At 36.4% G+C, this 23,878-nt stretch overlaps 5 protein-coding genes across 5 annotated transcripts; 4 read left to right on the top strand and 1 right to left on the bottom strand.

Moving 5' to 3' along the window:
- The first annotated feature begins 422 nt into the window (after positions 1-422).
- LOC137734196 (putative invertase inhibitor) lies at positions 423-977 on the top strand. Its single transcript, XM_068473502.1, has one exon. It carries the CDS (start codon positions 423-425, stop codon positions 975-977), a length of 555 nt encoding a protein of 184 aa, XP_068329603.1.
- Positions 978-2,669: 1,692 nt separating this feature from the next.
- Positions 2,670-3,232, top strand: LOC137733416 (putative invertase inhibitor). The gene has a single exon (XM_068472567.1). The coding sequence runs from the start codon at positions 2,670-2,672 to the stop codon at positions 3,225-3,227; it is 558 nt and encodes a 185-aa protein (XP_068328668.1). The 3' UTR covers positions 3,228-3,232.
- A 1,658-nt stretch (positions 3,233-4,890) lies between these two features.
- LOC137735053 (acyl carrier protein 1, mitochondrial-like) lies at positions 4,891-6,945 on the bottom strand. The gene is made up of 2 exons (XM_068474414.1): positions 6,705-6,945; positions 4,891-5,322 (listed from the first exon to the last, which is right to left on the bottom strand). The coding sequence occupies exons 1-2, from the start codon at positions 6,903-6,905 to the stop codon at positions 5,146-5,148; spliced, it is 378 nt and encodes a 125-aa protein (XP_068330515.1). The 5' UTR covers positions 6,906-6,945; the 3' UTR covers positions 4,891-5,145.
- A 9,798-nt stretch (positions 6,946-16,743) lies between these two features.
- LOC137734749 (ras-related protein RABH1b) lies at positions 16,744-20,028 on the top strand. The gene is made up of 6 exons (XM_068474026.1): positions 16,744-17,054; positions 18,149-18,219; positions 18,644-18,732; positions 18,876-18,987; positions 19,405-19,495; positions 19,646-20,028. The coding sequence occupies exons 1-6, from the start codon at positions 16,938-16,940 to the stop codon at positions 19,790-19,792; spliced, it is 627 nt and encodes a 208-aa protein (XP_068330127.1). The 5' UTR covers positions 16,744-16,937; the 3' UTR covers positions 19,793-20,028.
- Positions 20,029-20,724: 696 nt separating this feature from the next.
- LOC137735332 (probable purine permease 11) lies at positions 20,725-23,604 on the top strand. Its single transcript, XM_068474751.1, has 2 exons — positions 20,725-20,834; positions 22,403-23,604. Exons 1-2 carry the CDS (start codon positions 20,798-20,800, stop codon positions 23,476-23,478), a joined length of 1,113 nt encoding a protein of 370 aa, XP_068330852.1. The 5' UTR covers positions 20,725-20,797; the 3' UTR covers positions 23,479-23,604.
- Positions 23,605-23,878: the final 274 nt, after the last annotated feature.

The raw sequence follows: 23,878 nt of genomic DNA, 5'->3' as shown, positions 1-23,878 counted from the left end.
TTTGAACCACATTATTGGTAATCCATTATGAAATTAAATTCACCCATTCCCCTTAGTGTAAATAATATCGTTTGTTAATAATTTTCAATCCAAGTGTGCAAGCATCCCTTCCCATAACTTCAGAAAGGGTGACGCTAAAAGATCATATTTTCAAGTTGAGAGTTGGATTACTTAATTAAGATGACATGTACACATCACTTGCCGCATCAAACAGTACATGAAAGTGGTCTACCTATCATTTTTCTTAAATCGTAAAAAAAAAATTCAATCATCAAGCGTCACATCATCTAATTTACAAAACATAATATAAAATTATTGTCACACCAATATTTTCCTTTCAAAAAAATAAAGTTAGCTAAACTACCTATAAATACCCAATTCAGAAAAATGAATAGTTCTCATCCCACCATAACACAAAAAAAATGAGAACTCCCACATTCTCTTTCACAACTCTCCCTCTCTACCTCCTCTTCTTCTTCTTCTCCTTCAATGCCATAACTGCCAAAAACCTCATCCCTGAAACCTGCAAAAAATTTGCTCAATACGATCCAAACCTAAGCTACAATTTCTGCGTAACCTCTCTGCAAGCAGCGCCGAAAAGCCAGCGCACCGATCTTCACAAACTCGGCATAATCTCAATCAAGTTAATCCGCAACAATGCGACGGACACGAGGCATTACATCAAACACCTGCTGAAAAACAAAAAGCTCGACCCCTACGTAAGGGCGTGTTTGAGCGACTGCTTGGAGCTTTACTCGGACGCCATACCAACCATCAAGAAAGCCCTCATGAATTACAAGTCCAAGAAATACAACGCCGCCAACATTGAAGTGAGTTCTGTCATTGATGCCTCCATAACTTGTGAAGATGGATTCAAGCAAGGACGGTTGGTTTCGCCATTAACGAAGCGAAACAACTATACGTTTCAGTTGTCGATAATAGCACTGTCTTTTATCAACACATGCTCAAGGAATTAGGACATTAAACTCAACACATTTGGAACAGTAATTTCAAAAATACAATGCATTTACACAATACATTCATTAGCGAGGATATTGTTCAGATTTCAAAACATCGAAACAAACTTTTTCACCTAAGAAATCCCATAAAAAAAAAAAAAAAAAAATTGGATAATCCCAACCAGTGCTCTGATAAACCTGATAAAGCTTTGATGCTCTGGAAAAAAATAAGAACCCGCTTGCAAATCAGTAAAATAACAAGGCAACAAAAAATTCATGCTTTATGTGCTATACCACTAGAACTAGGCAAACAAGCTTTGTTCGGCTGTCAAGCTTTCCATTCAAGCTCTCTTTCTCACATCAAGTAATTCACTAATAACCCAAAGTTTATACAATATACCAACATCTTCCTAAATATCAAACAAAGAACAAACCAAACCTAGAAGCAGAGGCTCCTTAGCAATTAGTAACATAAAAATCGTTTACAAAAATACGAATTTGGAGAACAAAAAATCATCTTTCCTAACCTTTTTCCCTTACCCAATTCAACCCCATAACAACAATTTCAATTGCTTTTCTCTCCAAACTTTCCCGGCAACCAAACAAACAACAAACGAATCACACCCATTTCCCATCATTTTCTCAGTAACCATACAAACCACAAACCAATCCACGGAAACACGTAAAACGAAAAAGAATATCCATTAAACGAAAAATAAAATAAATTTGAGAAAACCCAATAGGCAATAGCCAAGCAAAGAAGTTGTAGCAGTGTACCAGTTTAGAGGTAGCTGGTCTGAGCAAGAGGGACTGGAGAGAGAAAGAACCCAAGTCCCTGTTAGAAGTGGGGAGTAGGAAGGTATAACACCCAAAGGGAACCCATTTCCCAGAAGAGAGAGTTGCTGAATCCTAAGGGCTCGGCTGGCTCGAGCACCGTCGAGAGGAAATGGGTCGCCGGGAACGGCCTTGGCGGAGCCCTCAAGGGTCTGAGGCGAAGAAACGTCCGAGTCCCAGAAGGCTGAGTCCATTCCCGTCCTCAGGTTCACCATTGTTGGCTGTCGAAAGATTTATTATATCCCACATTTCTCTCCAACTTCTCTTTATTTCCTATATATTCTTCTGTTTAAATTTTTATATTTATTATTTACACACATGGTGCACCGCTCCATCTAGTCTATTTTATTGAAATAATAATTTTCAATTCAAGTCATTTAGTATTACGGTAAAATAATATTCATCTTTATTTGTACATGAGATATTTTGTGTTTGATTTTCCTTAAAAGTTAATTTGAACCACATTATTGGTAATCCATTATGAAATTAAGTTCACTCATTCCCCTTAGTGTAAATAATATCGTTTGTTAATAATTTTCAATCCAAGTGTGCAAGCATCCCTTCCCATAATTTCAGAAAAGGTGATGCTAAAGAGATCATATTTTCAAGTTAAGAGTTGGATTACTTAATTAAGATGACACGTACACATCACTTGCCGCATCAAACGGTACATGAAAGTGGCCTAGCTATCATTTTTCCTAAATCATAAAAAAAAAATTCATTCATCAAGTGTCACATCATCTAATTTACAAAACATAATATAAAATTATTGTCACACCAATATTTTCCTTTCAAAAAAATAAAGTTAGCCAAACTACCTATAAATAACCAATTCAGAAAAATGCACAGTTCTCATCCCACCATAACACAAAAAAAATGAGAACTCCCACATTCTCTTTCACAACTCTCCCTCTCTACCTCCTCTTCTTCTTCTTCTCCTTCAATGCCATAACTGCCAAAAACCTCATCCCTGAAACCTGCAAAAAATTTGCTCAATACGATCCAAACCTAAGCTACAATTTCTGCGTAACCTCTCTGCAAGCAGCGCCGAAAAGCCAGCGCACCGATCTTCACAAACTCGGCATAATCTCAATCAAGTTAATCCGCAACAACGCGACGGACACGAGGCATTACATCAAACACCTGCTGAAAAACAAAAAGCTCGACCCCTACGTAAGGGCGTGTTTGAGCGACTGCATGGAGCTTTACTCGGACGCCATACCAACCATCAAGAAAGCCCTCATGAATTACAAGTCCAAGAAATACAACGCCGCCAACATTGAAGTGAGTTCTGTCATTGATGCCTCCATAACTTGTGAAGATGGATTCAAGCAAGGACGGTTGGTTTCGCCATTAACGAAGCGAAACAACTATACGTTTCAGTTGTCGATAATAGCACTGTCTTTTATCAATCTGCATAATTCACTAAACTAAATCAAATAAAGAGATACATATATATAAATATATATATACATACATACACACACACGAGTATATTTAGCTGTGTTTGTTCATGAATTATTTATGTATTTTGTATGTTTTTATTATTCATTTGTAGTTAATTATCCGGTGTGTTTTCTGCAATACCTAGATTTTATGTTTGTTCATTGTCTTGTTTGATTGTCTAGATGTTGTTGTTTGCAAGGTTTCCCTTCTGAATTCTGCTAGCTGTATGTGTAGTGTGTAAAAAAATTTAATTAATCAGAAGATATGATTTGGAAATTGGTAATGGTGTGCCTTGAAGATAACATCAAGAAAGAGTAGCTTCTAATTAATCCTATTATATTAAATTAGTTTTTTTTTTTTTTTGGAGAGAGGTATTGGGAATGGAAAAGAAAACTAGAAGGTTCAATGTTAGGGACACGAAATGTGTTCGCATGGTGTCGTGTTATATACGTTATTTGTTAATCTTCTGCTTGCAATGGACTGAGGCTTCAAATTTCCCGGCTAATTAACACCTCGTACTATTAGACGTTGATCAATGTCGATCTTATTACCTCAACAACTATCAATTACAACAAACTCATAATGAATTAGCTATTAGTCTAGCCGTATAGAAGATGTCTCATATTTGATTCCTGTCCTTTAAGTTGGACAATTATAAAATAAAAAATAAATAGAAATTTGGTGAAGTATGTGGAGCCTTGTGGCTTGTATACAACAACTACTCTTTTTTGTTTACTAAATAAGTAGATTGCGTCATGGATGAAATTAAGGTGTTGGTGCAAAAATACTACTTTATGTGGTGCTTTAATTGTTACATGACAAAACAATATGGCCAATTCTTTTTCAGCGAAGGACCTGATGACTTTCGAATACAACGTGACCAATATATCCCCTCATAACATGATGGGTTGATATTCTGAAGCTTAAATAATCACCAAAAACAATTATTTCGATAATTATAAATTATAGAAAATAATAAAATGCCAAAACTTAATATACGAAAAGGAAAATATTGTCTTCCTACATGTAAAGAGCATTTCCTCCTCACAATGTGATACGTTTGTAGATATAATTTCCAATATTTGTTGCGTTAGAACAAGATATGTTTGACCAAGGCAGAATCGTGTATACAACCGGAGATATGTCCCTCGCTTCCTATATCGCCTCGGACAGGTCACCTGACAAGTGGCATTGGAAGAGAGAGAGAGAGAGAGAGAGAGGGGGGGGGGGGTGTTCTAACGGGAAAAGGATCCTCGCCGGATCCTTTTTCTGGGGATCCTAGAGATCCCGTGATCGCGACCGTTCATCATACATCGTGCAGACCAAATGACAGAAAGTGTTCGGATGAAATTAAGAAAAATAAGTTTGGATTTAGAAAGGGTTTGTTAGAGGCAGACCAAATGACAGAAAGTGTTCCTAAGAGAACAGGTGCATTTATAGGGAACAAAAGTGCACGTCTTAGACACGGACAATAATACTTCAGTAGAAGCGTGCCTTTCACTGTTACAATGCTTGCCAACAGAACCATGATGCTTGAAACAAGGATTCGCAAATCTAAAGCAATCGGAAACCCTGTAATGAATGATACACAGTATACAGTTTCAACTCAGAGACATGTTATCCATACAAATCAGAACGTGAAACCATGTAATAAAAAATGAATTTTAAGTTATTGAGAAGGAACACAACCAATCAGACTGATTGGATAGAAGTTAACAGTGTTTACAATTGAAGCATTGCAAAGACATTGATAGGTTTTAGTTCCAGAAGAACAACTCTTTTTTCAGGAAGATGCAAATTATTTGCAACCAACATGGTGATCAAATTTCTTCGAGCGTCATATAGGCAGAAACAAAATTACGTTCAAACAGTTCATGCAAAGAGAAAACGCTACTGCTAAAGAGAGTTACGCAGTCATTGGATGGTTATAAACGTACTCAATTGCCAGATTAGTGGAGTCGATCCTAACAGCTTCCAAATCTGGAATCTCTAGCTTGAACTCTTCTTCTAGAGCAATCACAATCTCCACATTATCCAAGCTATCCAAGCCCAAATCCTTCTGAAAATGTACATCAGGAGTCACCTGCCAATAATTGACGGAAAAATCGGTACTCCCAGTAAATTTCAGCTAAAAAAATTTGATACTTGATAATGGAAAAAGAAAAACATTCTGAAAGGGAGAAACAAAGTTATATTTATTGAATATGGAAGACTAGCAATCATGCCACTGCTCGTATGAGGTTTCCAAACATATAATATAAGCACTAAAACATATTCCACAGGCACGGTTTTACATTTTTAACCGCTACAACCTAAAATTTGTTCATGATTGTAACATAAAAATATCAAAGCAGTCACTGTGCACATGCTCAATCTAGATTATGTAAAGCGTCACATTCATAACCAACTTTTCCCTGTAAAACCCAATAAGTTTCAGATCTTGGCTAATAGTTACAAAGGACCAAAGCATATCATCATCTTAAGTCTTATCATGCCTGATCTCTTTCATTAATCAAGAGGATTTGCCTCACCAACTGTCCTATGCGGTTCAAATAGCCCAATCAGCCCCAGAACTGTGAGCTGACAATATGTCAAAAGGTCATAGTTACAAGTTACAACCATGTGACCTTTACTCGGAAGATTTGCAAAAACATCTCACCAACCCGTGCAAGCCCAAGGAAGAAATAGTACAACATCAGCATTTGATACCAAGAAAATGTGCATTACCTCCCCAAAAAAAAATCAGTATCAAAAGTTGTTTTCTTTCTCTTGCTTTCTCATATCAGCTAAATATAGGGCTAGCAGTGGGTATAGCCTATGGGAACTCTTTCGGCAGCCTGACCCTGCAGGCCTATTCTGCAGGGTCAAGTTCTACCAATGATGTCTCGTCAAAGTTCCGAATTACCATCAAACACACACCAAAAAAAAAAACGATACGGCACGGCTAGAGGTACGTAATACTTACTTAGCCTACTGCCATTTAAAGATTGATGAAAACAAAGAAAACAAGGAATTCAAGAGAAAAATTACACCAACATTTCTACATTGTATTGATGCCTGGACACTGAGATCCACAAAAATCAAGATAATTCAAATGCCCAAAAAGGGCGAAAGATTAAGCATACAAACAAACAAAAAATGGATCCAAAATCTCTTTTCTTTTCTTTTCTTCTGGTATTATTCTGTAAATTGGAACCCCAAATCGACCCTGAATTATTTCGAAAATTCATGGGGGAAATTGAGCTGAAATAATAAACTGACTGATAAAACACTAACTACAATGTACCAAAGAATAAATTGAAATCGAAGTAATCTAGCAATCAATAGCTCTAATTAACCTTTTGGTTTCCGAGAAAACCGAAGAAATAAAAACAAAAATTGGGATTTCGGATTTCGGATTTGTGATATAATGTTTACATTTTCCCGGGAAAAAAAACAGAAAGTAGAGATGAAAAGAAGGCTGACCGTGGAAGGATCGACTTTCGGGAAGCTCTTGACAACGGAGAGGACTCTGTCGGTGACCTCGCTTTTCGTCAGATGATCGTCACCGTGCGATGACATCCATCGGAGAGAGGGTGGGGCCCATTTGCCTCCAGTTAGGGTTAGGGCCGGGTTTAGGGTTACCGGAACTCGCACGTGCCGCAGTACGGCTGCTCTCAGCGCCATCTCTCTCTCCTCCCTCTGGTCCTGTGACAAACTCAGTCTATCTGGTCCTGTGATAAACTCAGTCTATTTGGGGCGTGATTTATCATTTTCTTGACCTTTTTCTTTCTTTTGTGTTTTTTTTTTATTTTTTATTTTTTATTTATTTTAATTTTATAAACATAAGAGGTTTCACTATTTAAAATTACATATTTTCTACTATTAAGGGTGCGTTTACTAATCCGTAATCATATTGAGGGGAATTAGATTGATGAAGAATTGAAATGAGATGGAATCAGAATCAGATTCAGATTTAGATTCATATTGAAATTGTTTATTAAAACCGTCTGAAATCAGAGTAGGAATGATGTAGAGTCCATATAAGTTGTTTACTAATTCACTTCAATCAGAATTAAAACTAGTATGATTACTAAATTACCCTTACATAAATAAATTATTTTCATACTAATTAATTAAATTATACCCCATCATATCTCCTTGCTCCGTTCCCAATCCCCCATTTTTCTTCTTTCTCGTAAAGTCCACACCGCCCTCGTACACGAACTATCTTCAGCTTCCCCCTTTTATTTTTCCATCTACTTCTCCATCTCCCTCCATCTCTCTCCAACCACACAGCCACTGCAATATACCCCACAACACTATAGCAGTGGATCCACCGACACTGCAACTTCAATTCCAGGTGTTAAGAGTGTCGTTCAATTGGCAGATGCGGCACTGAACGAGTTTCAAATCCGTTCTTCGCCAACGACAACCCATTCCACCAACTCAGTCTTCGAAGCCCATCATGGCACAAAATCATCCAGAATCGTGATTAAGGTGGTGAACGTGCAAGGGAGTCAATAGACTGGGCAAAGAGAGTCATAGGTATGAAGGGGCAGGTAGAAGATACAAGGGTAGTTTGGGTATAAAAGTTGGCATCCTGGAAGAGCCTTCTCCCCGGAATCCAAATATCACCTCCATCTAAGGGATTCGATTCCGGGAGATTTAAGGATCCAATTCTGATTTTAAGTTCTGGTTTCGTGAACACGCCATAATTTTGACGCATTTATATTTGCGGCACATAATTTTTAGTAAAAGAATGAAAACACCCTTAATGGACTAAACGGAATTTTCGAGGATATATTTGATGTGTATGTATTTTTCCATTTTTCTTTATGTATTTGGATAGTACTCGTCGATACAAGCGCGTGAGCGTAAACGGAATGTAATTTAGAGTTATAACGAAAAAGATATAAACGAACCAAGATAGGGGCAAAATGGTCATTTGATCATAATCTAGACGGTTCTGGATTTTCTGGAGCAATGAGATGTGCCACGTGTGTGGCTAAGATGAAAGGAAAAATATAAGAAATGATAAAGATGGACATCTGAGATAAAAATGAGATGAGGAGAAATGAGAGATGTGGGAACGAATAGGCCAAGGAGGGAAGGGGAGAAAGGGAAAGGACGAATGGGAAAAGAGGAAAGGAGGGGAGGGGGGACACCGGATCCTTTTACCCGGTCTTCCACTTCGACCCGACCCGACTGCTTAGTTGTTTTCGGCGCCTTTTTAGGCGATTTTTCCGGTGAATCGCCGCCATCCATCACCCGGAAATAATTCAGCATCATTTCCCCTTCCATTTCCCCCCAAAATTAGGAGGAATTTGGCTTTACTTTGGTGAAGAACACTTCGACATTATCCATGGGTTTACGGCTGCAATTCCGCCGTTTCTGTAGGTATCGTCGGCAACCACCGCCCTTGTCCAACTCCCTTTGAGGTATGGATCGAAGCCCAAACAAGTTTGGGGGCGATGGAGTTGTAGATTTGACGAAGGTTTCCGGCGGGTTCAAGGGAAATTGGAGCTTTTACCGACCAAATTGGTCTTAGTCACAGGTATAAAACTTGCTCCACTCTTTGAGATCTACATTTTGGTAAAATTTGGTAATTTTTTAAAATTGTTGAATTTTCTGAAGAGTCGGGTGGCTAGCTGTTGCATGCGGCAGCGCGCAATGGCGACTCGTGGGCCGAGACCCCACCTAACCTTTCTAGGCTAATTTTGATGCCCTGATTCCATGTTTGACATCCGTTTAGTGAAATTCCGATGTTTTAATATAGTTCCGTAGTTGACCGCTTACTTAGCCATCACTTGATTATAAGATGAATTGACAATCCGACCACTGAATTGACACAAAAATTTAATAATTAATAGTACATAATATTTGAGGACCTTAGGAACTTATGGATCAAGAATCCGACGTACGGATCTTCACTCGTTTGTAAAATCAAACGTTGACTGCCACTTGAATTTGTGATTGGTGGAGTGATCCAATCGTTGGATCATAATGAAATTTTAGTATGTTGTTCTAGAAGTGTAACAAGACTCTTAGGAAGTTACGGATCACAAATCTAATTATTAGATCTTCCAGATTAGATTACTAGGGTTGTGAACCCTATCCTCGATCTTGATCGACGGTTGACTTTTTAGTCAACTAAACCGAGTTTCTAGTGTGCTGTTTATCTTAAAGTATTGTTGAGATTTCATGAAGCTTAGTGGGCTCATTACGATGACGTGTGTCTTGATCTACATACGAGTGACTATAATATAGATGATCTATATTGAATTGTTATTTTATTTTATTACTAAACGAACTAAAAAAATATAATATCAATGAATTTTAACCTATGAAAGCATCAACATCCTTTTTTGTTAATGTGTACTTTCGTCTCTAAATTGTCTAATATTAAGTTTGCTAAAACTTTTTTGTTTGCGTGTAATGTGTATCATTGACAATATTGTAATTGTTGCTTAGTAACAATTATAACTCAGTTACAAACTTAATCATTAATAAAGTGCTTATAATTTTATTTTCATATACATGTGTATTAATTCTTCGTATATGTCTAATTGGCAAAAGTGTTTACATATATATAAGTGATGATAAAACAAAAATGAAGGCATACAATGTTTTATCACAGTGTCATAAAGCAATCAGGTTTATGCACATTGATGCAAGTTCGATTCTCACTGATTTCTTTTTATCCTAACAAATTTAAAAAAATAAAATAAAAAAATAAAAAATAAAAAACCTAACTACTAAACTCACTAACGCTAACTCTTTAAGGAGATAAAATAAAAATAAAGGAACGTGGAAACATAAAATAGCTTCACATGACAAGGCTTTTTATGCTTAATTTATTTGGTTATGGGTTTTCATTTTTGTATTTACAATTGAAATAAAACACCAATAATTGTAGCTACCTAATACTACGATTTAGTGTTATTACTCTTCACTTAAAAGTGAGAAGTCTTAGGTTTGCCGACAGGATCCTCTTCGAATCCTTTTGGTGAGGATCCTGGAGATTCGCTCATCGTATATCGTGCGGTCAGTTTTTATTAGATATTGTTTGTGTTTAACTTTAAATAAAAATATTTAAAATGATTTATGATCTCACGACGTACGATGAACGGACACGATTTCCGAATTTCTAGGATTCTCACAAAGAGGATCCGGATTCTTAGGTTTGAACCGTGTGAATGACGAGTTCAATCCTAATTTTTTCCCTCAACCCGTAATGGAAATATATCATTGTATGAAACAAAACACTAGCAATGGCATGCTCTTCTTTTTTTTTTTTTTTTTTTTTTTTTTTTATTATTCAAATGAAATTCTATTTAAATACTTATTTGGTTTAGTCAACGCTATTTCTGCTCTGCATTAAATACTTCACTTAATTGTCAAATGCACTACCATACCGAGTTTTCAGTATAGAATATTCCAAGGTATAATTAACCTTTATTATGCAATGTATATCGAACCCAATTAATACCTAGATAAAACGCTAGACAAAAGCAAACCTGCGGCCGCTATAGGGGAGGGGGAATAACAAATCTTTGTTCTCCTTCTTCCCCCTCCCCATTCATTTTTTTTTTTATTTTTTATCTTTGTCCTAACAGATATCAAGTCCCTTGCGGCGACTTGATTTGAGTTATGCTCAAATTTCAATATCCCTCGTTCAAATTCTTCCATCAAAGCCCGATTTGAAGGACATCGATGCTATTTGCTCATGTTCATAGGCATCTAGTCAAATGAGAACTCATAGCAGAGCTATCTATCATGTGCAGTTGAATGGCTGGAGACTAATCCTTATCAGGTTCACTAATTGTTCCACGTTTTCTTCTTGGTTAGATGCGGTGGCTTCACTGGCGGCACGGCTACGATTCATTTTGGTAGTCATGATTTAGGTTTATTATTTAATTTAGGTTTTTGGTTGTTTTGGAGTGCGTGGGCTTGACTACGGTTATATTAGGTGTTGTGTGTTTTTTAGTTGTGTTATCAGTGTTATTCTTTTGTTTATAGCCTATTCGAACTATGCTTTTGTAATGATATTGAAATTCGTTTCTTGTACATAATGTTAATTTATGTAACAAATACATCTATTTTATAAATTAAAAAAAAATTAAACCTTTGCTATAAAAAGTTGCACTTGAGGTGCATTATTAATTTATTACACAACTGAATTAAATTGCTATCATATGAGAACAAGAATAGGTCAATGGTTGGATCCCCTTATGTTATAAGAAAGAACAATGCAATAAGTTCATTTTTTGTTTCCATCCCTCATCAAATTTCATTGACAAAATAAATCAACATGAAATATAGCATTTCCATTCGCATAGAGCAAAAACCATTAGACCATCTCCAATGGGAACCTAAAACCTAAAAATATTTAGCCCAGAAGATTTAGGTTTTAGCCCAGAAACAACTGTTCTGCTCCAACCCTTTTGGCCTAAAATTTTAGCCCGAGATTATCAAATAATGAATTAAGGCTAATATTTCTTTAAATTAACTTTAAAAAAAATTATGTAGACTATCCTAAATTAATTATATGAACATTTTAACCTAAAAATATTTAAATTCCGATAAATTTTGAAAAATCACTAAATCAATACATGAAAATCATGATAAACCACATAAACTTAATACAAACGACATTTAATAAATCATATAAACTTAATACAATCAAAAACTCATAAACTACATAAACTTAATAATGATATCCACTATCTTGACTTGATGAAACTTAATACAAATGACAATTAATAAACCACATAAACTTAATACAATCAACCAGGCTTAATAAGAAGACAAGTAAAATCTCACAAGAACTAACACAACCCCTATAACAAAGAAACATAGATTTGAAAAAAAGAACACACTTCTGTTTTGGTGTACAAAACACTCTTGTATTTGGTGATCAAAACACTCTTGTATTTGGTGATCAAAACACTCTTATTTTTGAACTCCTTCAAAATCCTAACATGATTGGCATCCTCTCAGTGAGCCGAGAGTTAACCTAAACTCAGACTGCATCCTTTCTTGGCGCCATCGGCTCTGCTCAGCAGCTTGAACAGGAACTTTCCGGGCATTACTCCGTTACTTCTATCCCAAGCTAACCCAATTTCATCACCAACCTTGATACGCCTGTTACGGATCACATCCACACAGGAAAGAACATAGTACTCATCCATATGCCCCTTCTGGAAATATATTCCATGATCCTTTCCATACACAATAGGAGGGCGGAGATTATAATCAGTAACGTCCCACACTGTAACAGGGAACTTGTTGTGACCATTCACTACAATGTTTGCCTCTTCCATCGACCAGTAACGGAACACATGCTCGAATGTTTCTTTGAAAGGCAAGAAAAGCACGCCCGTCATCACTTCACTTGCAGATATAGCCCTTACTATGTGCCGCGGATCGCTGATTATGAGTGGGGATGGTGGCTGATAATGAATGTCGGCGATTTCTACCAAAACTCGGGGTACATCTCCGATGCTGCCGCCCTTTACAGCTTCCTCCAGTTCTTCTTCCTTTGTTGGGTAAAAGTTGTAGTAGAAGGTTTTCTTCATGAGATCAGCCATGAGAAACGAAACCCTTGGTTTCTTTTTTCTTTTGGCCAGGGGTCAAAGAAAACCGAGGTTTGATTGTGCAAAAATTAGGGTTGTGGCTATTGGTTTTATAGTGAGTCATGGAATGCATGTTTTGGAAGGAGGTTTATGGAGGTTTTGGCAACCTATTTCTTGGCTGGATGTATTCCATATTTATACCAATTTTCGTACATATAAGAAATTATTTTATGTAAGAAATAATGAAACTTCTCTAAATGCAGCCCCCCTATAAAACATAAAAGGAAAGAAACCAAATATATATAGGAAATTGTGTATAATAGGAAATATAAAAACCCTTCAATTAACCAAAAATATCCATTTTGTACATTTGGTCCTCGTCAACTTACCATGTAGGGTGCAAAATAAAATCTTGCGATGTCGAGGTTATCAAATTGGTTCTTAATTAATGTACTTGGAAGAAAATAAATAAATTGGGATTATGCAAAAGAAGAAAAGAAAAAAGAAAAAAGAAAAAGGTTGTTTTGTTGAAAACAAGCAAAGGTGTGAAACACCCAACCTGAGTTCGAACTCCCATAGTTTCATTTGTTGGGCTATCGGTTCTGCCTTGTCATACCATTTGATCTGGGGTAAAAAATACGTGTCCCTCTTTTAGGCCAGATTGCGGGGCCCATAAGCAATTTTGGTCATTCTTTGGTTTAGATGCACTAGATTAATAGACATAGAAAATATACGTGAGTGTATTTGCATTTACGTCGCGGATTTAACTTTTAATCAAACGATTGTGTTGTCAATCAAGGAAACTCTTCTCAGCCTAGGTTCTTTTTCTAACTCGGATTCAAGGCTTTGAGCGAACAACCAAATGATGAAATGCATGGGTTGAGGTGAAGATCAGAGTATATGAAAGTAAAAGAAATTGTAAATAAAAGAGGGTAAAATTAATTTAATTGTGGGAACAGTAAATTGAATAAGAACAAATGCATGAAATAAAAGAGCTTTGAAAGTAATTAGAATTGATAAGACGATAAGAAAAGTAGAATGCGTAAAATAAAAGATTGTAAGACAAGTGCATGAATTAAATTGCATAGAGTAAATTAGATTGATAAAAGTAGTGGAAATTAACTAGGACTTGTATTCAAATGTAATTGGAAGGCAAGAACAAAAAAGTAAATTAGAGTAGTACGATGTATGTAAAATAAATTAAAGCAAAAAGGTAAATACTAGACTAGGAATTATACTACACTCCTCCTAGGATATGTATTGAAGTGGAATGGTACGGGTCATGGGCTTTTATGCAACTAAAGGACCATGGGCTTTGCGCACCATCCATGGTACGGGTCATGGGTTATCTGGGCTGCCCATGACATATATAATAGGCTCTCTAAACCACCCATAATACATTCTGCTATTGGGCCATCCTAGGTTCAATGTGGCAGAGCATCGACGCTATAGATTCTCCCTTTCGGTATCCAGTGCATATGCGCTCTTAACAACAGAGACCTGCATAACTACTTGCTGGCAAGATTTTCGAGACAGGCATGCATCATCAAGAACTACCTAGTATGCTTTGCAACTTCCCTTCCTAACTGTTTGTTAGGGTTTTTCCCTATAAATAGTCGGGTAAAATAAAGGAAACGGTAATCGCTACTTACTACTTAGAACTATCTCAAGTTCTCTTTTCTCTCTATACTATTCTGACGTAGGCATTGGAGGCCCTTTGGTGAACATCCTCCTCCCTTTTTCTGGATGTTCGTCAACTAGGTTGACAATGTTCATTCTTTTGCATGCGAAATTTCGTCAAATCAGTTGTGTACGAAATTTGCATCTTTATATAGAGCAATATTAGCCTTGGATCGACCATTTGTCTGGCTCGTGAGTTTTAACCATTCGAAAAACATTCCTTCAGCGGCCGCTCTAATCTTGGGATAAGATGTTTGCAAAATCAACTGATTTTAGAACGTTCATCCCTTTTTGGATTGACTGACTTCGATCCTTAACTTTGTGAATTTCTCCACGTGCTAATCTTCCTTTAGATCTCTTTAGAATGTCCGTGGACCTTCTTCTTTGGTGAAGCATGAACCTTGATTGCATCATGTTGGAGTTCAATTACTCTTCCGACCTTGATCCTTGCTAATTAGAGATTTTCCATGCGAGGATCTTCTCAAGGTCTCTTCGTTTCTGGACCACAGGCTTTGACAAACATTTAATTTAAAGTCTTGAGCGTGACTTGATTTCTGAGACTAATCATGTACCACACCAAAGTTGTGAGCTTGGGATTTGAATAAGTTGTTTCTACACTTGAATAGATTGGTGCGACCGCACTATTGTATTAGTCGTGAACATGATCAAGCGTATATCATAATAACTCGATTAGCGGCCGTAATGACATCGATTCATTTTGGTTAGTGTTCTAAAAATCATCCTAGGCGCTCGATAGTGGGTTTTTGTGACAATTTTAGGCAAAATGGTGATTAAAATCGAGGAGGGACTAGGCGATTCCAAGTTTTTTTTTTATTATAATTAATTATTTAAGTTAATATGGGTAACGCGTAACCTACCTAAAGGAATTTGGTAGATTAATTCAGTTGTGAAAACCATTTTTTTATTTGTAATTTGCTTACTGAGCTTATTGACTTTTATTGCATTTTATCTTCATTTTATTCATATAAGTATAATTTTTTTAAGGTTAAATAGATACTTATTTATACGATATAATAATAAATTTACTTAAATCTGTCTAGACGCTAAGCCTCAGTCTGCCACCCGATTAGCACTTAACATCTTTTATAACTTTGATGCAAATCATATTTCAATGTAGATTAGGGTTCATTCAAGGATCTTGGCATAACCCCATGTAAGCCGTACATGGGAGTATTAGGCTAACTGGACCACTAAATTAAAAGCCCATAACTAGTTAGATTGGATGGTGTAAATTTGGAAACAAACGATACGCTACCACCTCATGTAGTACTGGAATCCATGAAGAAATGGATAAGTCTGCCATCAATGTTTGGTGGATACTTCCCATATTTAAATACAAACATACATTTTGAAAAATATTTTTACATATTTTTCAACATGTAGATTTTATAATCAACCTATATCACAGGCTGATTGCATTTATCTACCTATATAAAATATTTATATTTATAATTAACATGTATCACTGCTTAATGTATCTTACTTGCAGATATTATATTTTTGTATTTTGTAGTTAGGTTTGATACCTTGCTTATAGGTAGAATGTACATTTAATTGTCTACCTATGCCAAAGGTTTTTATCTTTTCATTTTGATCAGTGTTCTAAAAATCATCCTAGGTGCTCGACAATGGGGTTTTGTGACAATAGGCAAAATGGTGATTAAAATTGAGAAGGGACTAGGCGGTTCCAAGTTTTTTTTTTTATTATAATTAATTATTTAAGTTAATATGGGTAACGCGTAACCTATCTAAAGGAATTTGTTAGATTAATTCAGTTGTGAAAACCATTTTTTTTTTTTTTTTGGTAATTTGTTAATTTGCTTACTGAGCTTATTGACTTTTATTGCATTTTATCTTTATTTTATTCATAGAAGTATAATTTTTTTAAGGTTAAATAGATACTTATTTATACGATATAATTTTTTTAAGTCTAATTTTTTTAAATAATGTCAACTATATTTAAGTCTAAAAATTTTTAGACTTAAATATAGTTGACATAATTTAAATTTTTAGACTTAAATATAGTTGACATTATTTATTCATAGAAGTATAGTTGACATTATTTAAAAATTTTATTGCATTTTATATTTATTTTATTTCAAAAACAAAAATAAAACTTTTTCCCACGTATTGTGTGTGCCCAGATACTATTAATATTGACGAAAAGAAGAATTTTTTGACATAAATAATTTTTCCATTTCTTGGAAAAACCTCCCCTCAAACCAATTTCACGCGCAAAATACACTCTCTCCGTCTCCGTTTCCCCTCTCTCGGCCAATCACCGAAATATAAATACGCACCCAACCGAAATCAGAGGAAAAATAAAGTACAAAAAAATAGAGAATTTCGAACGAGGCTCCGAGATCTCGATTTATCCGTTAAATCTCCGGCGAGATCTCGACCTTGAACCCGATCCGATCTGCATAGATCCGAAATCACCATGGCTCCCGTTTCGGCTCTCGCCAAGTACAAGCTCGTCTTCCTGGGGGACCAGTCCGTCGGTAAAACCAGCATCATCACCCGCTTCATGTACGACAAGTTCGACAACACCTATCAGGTAATCGGATTACACCTCTTTCCTATTCTTCTGCAACTTCTGTGTGATCTTCCGATTCTTCAACCTTTTTCTGTTTCATTTCTGTCAATATTTGCTATGAACTGCAGCAATGTCTTGTAATTGATTGATGGTAGGTTTCTAGGTGGTGATTGCTTTCGGTTACGGTATTAGTGTTGAAGCGAACTAGTGTGGGCTGTGATTGCTGTCGAATTTCAATTTCTTTCGGGTGTCGAAAATTGCGTTATATATGTGTCAAATTTGTGAATAATACTGGTTTGGTTTGTGGGGATCCAAAGACTGGTTGCTGTACTGTAGTGGCGGAACTCTGTCTTGTAGTTTTCGAAAATTCGTTCTGGGACTGATGTGGCTGGCTTATGTGATTGGGGCGGTACTGTGTCTGCCAACTGGTTCAGTACATTAGGGCATTCTTCTTTCTTTTTCTTGAAATGTGCTAATTGGATTTCCTACATGTGAAAATAAATAAGTAAAAGAGAAAGGTTGATCGGGAGATGGACGCTAATCAACTGGATTTGTAGCGGTTGTGATGAGTAGAACTAGTGTAAAATTGTAGATGGTTATGATTATTTATTTCACTTTGGAGTGGGGAAGAAGAATTAAACAAAAATCTTACTACTTTGTTCGCATATTGCAACAGTAAATTCTAAACATCTATTGACCGGTATGGGTGGGGCTGAGATTCAAAAAAAACTTGAGGCAGGCATTGACAGGGATGTGGGGAAAATGGGTGTCACCCTTCCCGCAATTGGATCCTTAAATAAGGAACTATTTCTTAAATGTTAATGTATAAAGCCTGAAAATAGCTCCTTTGAAAATACTTCTTTGTGTGTTTGTATATGTATATTGTGTATTCGGTTGTTGCTTACCTCTTTTAGTAACTGGTCAGATATCCTGACCACCTTTTTTTTTTTTTTTTTGTTGGGATTGTGTGAATTTTTTGTTTGTAAAATGTCATTCATTTTTCTTACATTTCTTGCACTGTACTGATATCTATTCTCAATACTCAACCTACATGCTGTGAATTATTTGTTCGAGTTTTCTCTTTCTAAGCTTGTATGTTTATTTATTACAACCAGGCTACCATTGGCATTGATTTTCTGTCAAAGACAATGTATCTTGAAGATCGAACTGTTCGGTTGCAGCTCTGGTTAGTCTTTATCCCTTTATTTAGTTTTTGGTCCTGTAGATGTTATCTTTTTCTTCCTAATTTTTGTGACCAATTGATGGAGTATAACTCCTGTTTTTATGTATAAGGTTAAATTTTCATTTTGACATGATCTTGCTCGGCATTCTGATTCCATGATGTTATGTTAGTTTACTGTTGACTTAAATGAATGGTTATTAGGCTTCTTTTATACAAGATATTGACTCTTGGCACTCAGTAATACTCATTTTAAGCACTCGAGCCACGTTTCACATTTCATTTTTGAACATTCGCTTTGAAGTTGTGGGGTTGTTTTATATTTCTCTCAGTGATTAGCAGGGTTTACTTAAGTCATCCTAGAACAAGATTGGCATGGTGGGAATATTTTTTATCCCGTGATACATAAACTCTTAGAAATTTTGAACAGGGATACTGCTGGGCAGGAGAGGTTCAGGAGTCTCATTCCTAGCTACATCAGGGATTCCTCTGTGGCTGTCATTGTATATGATGTTGCAAGTATGATCTCTCTCTCTCTCTCTCTCTCTCTCACACAAAAGTAACTTTATTGGAGTTGAAGTTTGTATCTTTCTGATTAAATGACTGGGATTTCATGTTTGATGAATTTCACTGACCATTTTTGGCTCATTCTTATGGTGTAGGCAGACAATCATTCCTAAACACTTCCAAGTGGATTGAAGAGGTTCGCACTGAGCGGGGAAGTGATGTTATCATTGTACTTGTTGGAAACAAAACAGATCTTGTAGACAAAAGGTAGTGATTTGTTTTCTTCTTTGCAGTAAGTTATAAATAATGTTGATTCTCGTGTTTCCTACTGCAATTTCACTTTTTAGTTTGATAGTCTTGTACACGTGGACGTGTTCTGCATGGCAAAGATGACTTGTTCATTTAGTGCAACGTTTTTCCTATTATTTCATTTGCACACTTGACCAATCTGAGCACTTTTAAGAAGATGTTTTTTTATCAAGCTGTGTGGTTGTTCATTCGTAAAACATGCATGGTGAATACGTGTTTGGTACTGTAGATGTGAACGAGGAGGGTGGTACAAGTTTTCCCCTCAGGTCATATGATCGTATCTGATTGTCAGTTAGGCTAGCTAGCTTCTTGCATTTGATTTTTCTTGCCACTTCTGGTGCTCATATTTGGGTTGTATTGTGGATGGATGGACAGGCAAGTTTCCATAGAGGAAGGAGAAGCCAAAGCTCGTGACCTCAATGTTATGTTTATCGAGACCAGTGCCAAGGCTGGCTTCAATATCAAGGTAAGCTACATTTCTGCGCAGCGAGTTGTATCATACTCTACTCCCTTAATGCTGGTGATTGTGCTACTGTTCAGTACTGCTCGTGATTGTGCTACTGTTCAATACTTGCTATAACATAGATTTAAATTAAATCTGTTATTCCCACAACAGGCACTGTTTCGGAAGATTGCGGCAGCTTTACCAGGAATGGAAACACTTTCGTCAACGAAGCAAGAGGACATGGTTGATGTGAACCTGAAGTCTTCGAACGCAAATTCATCACAGTCGCAGGCACAGTCAGGCGGATGCGCTTGTTAATTTTTACATGGGTGTTAAACTGAATTTTTTTTTTTTTTTTTTTTTTGCCCCTTTCCTTATATGCTGCTTTGATCCTGCTATCTGTAAAGTTAGTTGCTGTCCGGGTTCCACCATTTTGTAGCATTTGGAGTTTTGTGTTTGATTCATTGTTAAGCAAGTGTACACTGTTTGGGTAAGCTTAGAATATCCGACTTTCAGGCTCTCAGTTTAAAGTAATTAAAAGAAACATTTACATATTTTTTCTGCAAACTAATTTTAGTAAATTCGGATGGTTGTATTGTATGGGGTATGTTCGGAAAGTTTCGCACTATTTTAGTTATTGGCATGCGATCGAGCTGATTACTGTCGAATTAGAAAAATAAATTGGTATCAAACTTATTATTCACATAATCGAACTAGATTTTCGGCTTACAAGTAAAGAGGAATATCTTTAAAACTGACTTCTATCTGGAATTCCTTCACTTAGAGGTATCCTGAGTTGTTTTCAATTACTGAAATCCAAATGCTGATCTTTTTTACACATTTGAAGTGCTTTTAAAATGGGTTAAAGCGTTTTTGGATTAAGCCTTAGTAAAAATGCAAATGAATTTTGGAAAAGTGCCTTGAAATGCTTCTTATAAGAAACACATAACTAATTGTTTCTAGAGAAAGCACTTCAAGTGCTTTTAGAATTAAAAAACATTGTGCTTCTAGAATTCCAAAACATTTTATTTATAAGTGTTTTCAGTAATTTTGAATGCACTCTCAATCTAGCTTTTAATTGGGATAACACAAAGCTAGCAAGAAGCAATATCCAACCAAAACAAATCCAGAACGTGACCAAAATCTCTCCTCCCAAATCATTAGTCACAGTTGGTTTATGTGGTGGCCACATATCAAATACCAATAATACCCCCGCTGTCCCAATCATAGGTTGGTGTTGGATTCGCAGGTCTCTTCTTTCCCTCTCGCTCCTCAGTCCTCAAAAGCTCTCTTCTGCTTTTCTCTGGGCCGCGCAGATATCTGATGGGTTCACACGCGGCAGAATCCGATTGGTGGAGAGGTATGTAAAGTACAGTATTTGTTTGTCTTTTTAAGTTGCATATTCCTACGATTCTGTTTTTCTCTGAAAACTCGCCACTGTTTTCGATACAAGTCTAAAATTCTGATTCTGGAACAACACCAAAACAGTAAATAAATAAATAAAATAAAATTGTGAAAATTTTGTAAATTTTGTGTGATTAAGATTAAGTTAATAACCTCTTAATTCCAGTCTTAACTATGATAATAACACTGCCCACCGATTACTGCCGCTCGACCTCTACCACTTCAAAAGGTCTCTCATTCAGTCACGCCAACGCCAACCCTAACCCTAACCCTAACCCTAACTAAGCAAACATGGCAATGCCAGGTCTCTCTCTCTGGGGTTTTTTTATTATTATTTTATGTTTAATTTTATGTTTTTGTGTTGAGTTGTGAAGATTAATGGAGAAATTAGATCTGGGTTTTGTTTATTTTGATTAATATGTTATTGGGTTTTCATTTAGAATAATCAGAATCTGAGGCTTCATTTGGTTCGCTGGCCGACTGTACGTATGACTAGAAGAACAGAATAGGATGCAAAGCTTAAATTTTGGTCACTTATATATAAGAATTTTTTTCTTTTTTTTTTCCCAGTTACGGTCAATCACTCACATGAAACTTCCAATTGGGTTTTCGATTTTCGGCTTCTTTTTTTCGACAAATTGGTTAATTTAATTAATTTATTAACTTTTCTGTGCTTCTGGTGATTATTGTATGCTTTTCGCTGGTTAGTTTTGGATTTGAATCTGTTATGCTTTTAGCTGGTTATTGTTAAGCATGTATTTGTTACACAATTGACCTCTTGAATGTTTAATTGATTGAAAGATATCCTATACGAAAGTCTGGATCTTTTCAATGTTTCATTTGATTACTGTTTGCCGCCGCCTCGCTTAAATTGGCACTTGCAGGCAATGTTGTTGAAATTGAAGAATGCTAAATGAATTTTACAAACACATTTATGTTAGTGCTTATGAATGAGATATCGTTAAGTCCTTGCTTGTACATGCGTGCTTATTAATTATCCCATTGTATCCCTTCATCAAAATGTTCCCGGGCATTTGATGAATGGAAAGAAGTGATGACCATAGAAAGGCCCTTATTTTCTGTTTGAATCTTAGAATCACCGACATTTGAAAAGGAACGTGTTCAATGTTGCGGCTTGTGATTTGTTTGCCAACCTGATAGAAGCTAACTTGCATATGCTTTTGTATTTGCAAGAAACGTGATGCAGCAAAAGTTTGAATCATCAGTAGTGTAAGTCATATTTATTTCAAGGATTATGGAAGGACTATGTTGACTACACGTATGAGGAAATGAGAGCGTATGTTACTTGCATCTCGACCAATAATTTCTATATAAATTCTAGCTCTGATATTTACCAGATCTGTACCAAACCTTGAAATGTAGATAAAAATCTCTGTATAGATGCCGTGTTTTCTGATTACATGTTTCATGATTCTCCTCTTTTTAATGCTTTAGTTTCTGGTTGTGACCATTCGATGAACTGTAACCTTAATAATTTGTTTACGTGTGTGTATGCAAATACAGATAGCCAGGAATCGATTTTACCCAGAGATGGAACTGTGATTGAGCAGACACTATTTGTTAAACTTGGTCGTTGGCAATGGTGGTTTTTGGTGGTACTCAACGTCTTCTTCGTCCTTGTGGGGCAGTCTGCTGCTGTTTTACTGGGAAGATTCTATTATGACCAGGGAGGTAATAGTAAGTGGTTGGCTACTCTTGTCCAAACTGCAGCCTTCCCAGTCCTTTTCATCCCGCTTTATTTTCTTCCTTCATCCAAAGATCAAGCAATTTCTTCAAACCCGCCTTCCATTAAAGTTCTTGCCTTGGTTTACTTCTCTATTGGAGTGCTCTTAGCTGGTGACAACATGTTGTATTCTGTTGGACTCTTGTACCTATCTGCCTCTACTTATTCCCTCATATGCGCAACTCAATTAGCTTTTAATGCCGTTTTCTCGTACTTCCTCAACTCTCAGAAGTTCACAATGCTGATTCTTAATTCAGTGATTATCGTGTCATTCTCAGCAGCTCTTATTGCCGTCAATGATGATTCCGGAGGACCAACAGGAGTCTCGAAGGGGAAATATATCCTTGGCTTCATCTGTACCATTGGAGCCTCTGCATTGTACTCTCTTCTGCTTTCCCTCATGCAGCTTTCTTTCCAAAAGGTTTTAAAAAAGGAAACGTTTTCTGTGGTTCTGGAGATGCAAATCTATACGGCCCTGGTCGCTACTTGTGCTGCAACCGTAGGTCTTTTTGCAAGTGGGGAATGGAGGAGTTTGAATGGGGAAATGGAAAACTATGGCAAGGGACAAGTTTCTTACGTGATGACCCTAGTTTGGGCAGCTGTGGCTTGGCAAATTTGTTCTGTTGGTGTCGTCGGCTTAATTTTCGTGGTTTCTTCTCTCTTCTCCAATGTAATCAGTACTCTCTCTTTGGCTGTTACTCCTATAGCCGCTGTGATAATCTTCCATGACAAGATGAACGGTGTCAAGGTAATTGCTATGCTTCTGGCTCTTTGGGGTTTCGCCTCTTATATTTATCAGAACTATCTCGATGACTCTAAGGCAAGAAAAAAACTAGCTGATGCTAGGGAACCATAAAATGATTCCTCTACTTAATGGAAATGATAAAACTGCACAGGAATTGAATTGTTTATATCTCACTAAATGCTGTAGAAATGTATTCATTTAGTTTTCGATCAATGCCATTCTCACATTTAAGCATATTGTTTGTAGTTACTTTGGTTGGAGAATTATTTTGTGTCAAAATAGATAAAACTATGACAGAAACTATCACGGGATGCAGTTATTCTTGTGTCGTAGGTAATGTTGATTTCGATCCCTAAACCCTACCGTCTAAATATGTATTATAGGGACCCTTACCTGATCTGGTTATGAGTAATCTGCTGTAGTGCTAACAACGATGATCTGTGTGAATGACCTGCATTAGAATCCCACACAAGTTTATGAGTCTTATGATATGCAGCCTATTCTCGTACGG

The sequence above is a fragment of the Pyrus communis genome, chromosome 5, assembly GCF_963583255.1.
Source record: "Pyrus communis chromosome 5, drPyrComm1.1, whole genome shotgun sequence".
Lineage (NCBI taxonomy): Eukaryota > Viridiplantae > Streptophyta > Magnoliopsida > Rosales > Rosaceae > Pyrus > Pyrus communis.
The sequence above is the reverse complement of the archived record's forward strand: the minus strand, read 5'-3'. Positions and strand labels throughout refer to the sequence as shown.

Bases quoted from the DNA above. Each gene is read 5' to 3' on its own strand.
- LOC137734196 (XM_068473502.1), top strand. From the start codon at position 423: ATGAGAACTCCCACATTCTCTTTCACAACTCTCCCTCTCTACCTCCTC.
- LOC137733416 (XM_068472567.1), top strand. From the start codon at position 2,670: ATGAGAACTCCCACATTCTCTTTCACAACTCTCCCTCTCTACCTCCTC.
- LOC137735053 (XM_068474414.1), bottom strand. From the start codon at position 6,905: ATGGCGCTGAGAGCAGCCGTACTGCGGCACGTGCGAGTTCCGGTAACC. The intron at 5,323-6,704 runs GTCAGCCTTCTT...AATTATTGGCAG, and splicing joins CGAAAGTCGATCCTTCCACG to GTGACTCCTGATGTACATTT.
- LOC137734749 (XM_068474026.1), top strand. From the start codon at position 16,938: ATGGCTCCCGTTTCGGCTCTCGCCAAGTACAAGCTCGTCTTCCTGGGG. The intron at 18,220-18,643 runs GTTAGTCTTTAT...AATTTTGAACAG, and splicing joins ACTGTTCGGTTGCAGCTCTG to GGATACTGCTGGGCAGGAGA. The intron at 18,988-19,404 runs GTAGTGATTTGT...ATGGATGGACAG, and splicing joins ACAGATCTTGTAGACAAAAG to GCAAGTTTCCATAGAGGAAG.
- LOC137735332 (XM_068474751.1), top strand. From the start codon at position 20,798: ATGGGTTCACACGCGGCAGAATCCGATTGGTGGAGAG. The intron at 20,835-22,402 runs GTATGTAAAGTA...ATGCAAATACAG, and splicing joins AGAATCCGATTGGTGGAGAG to ATAGCCAGGAATCGATTTTA.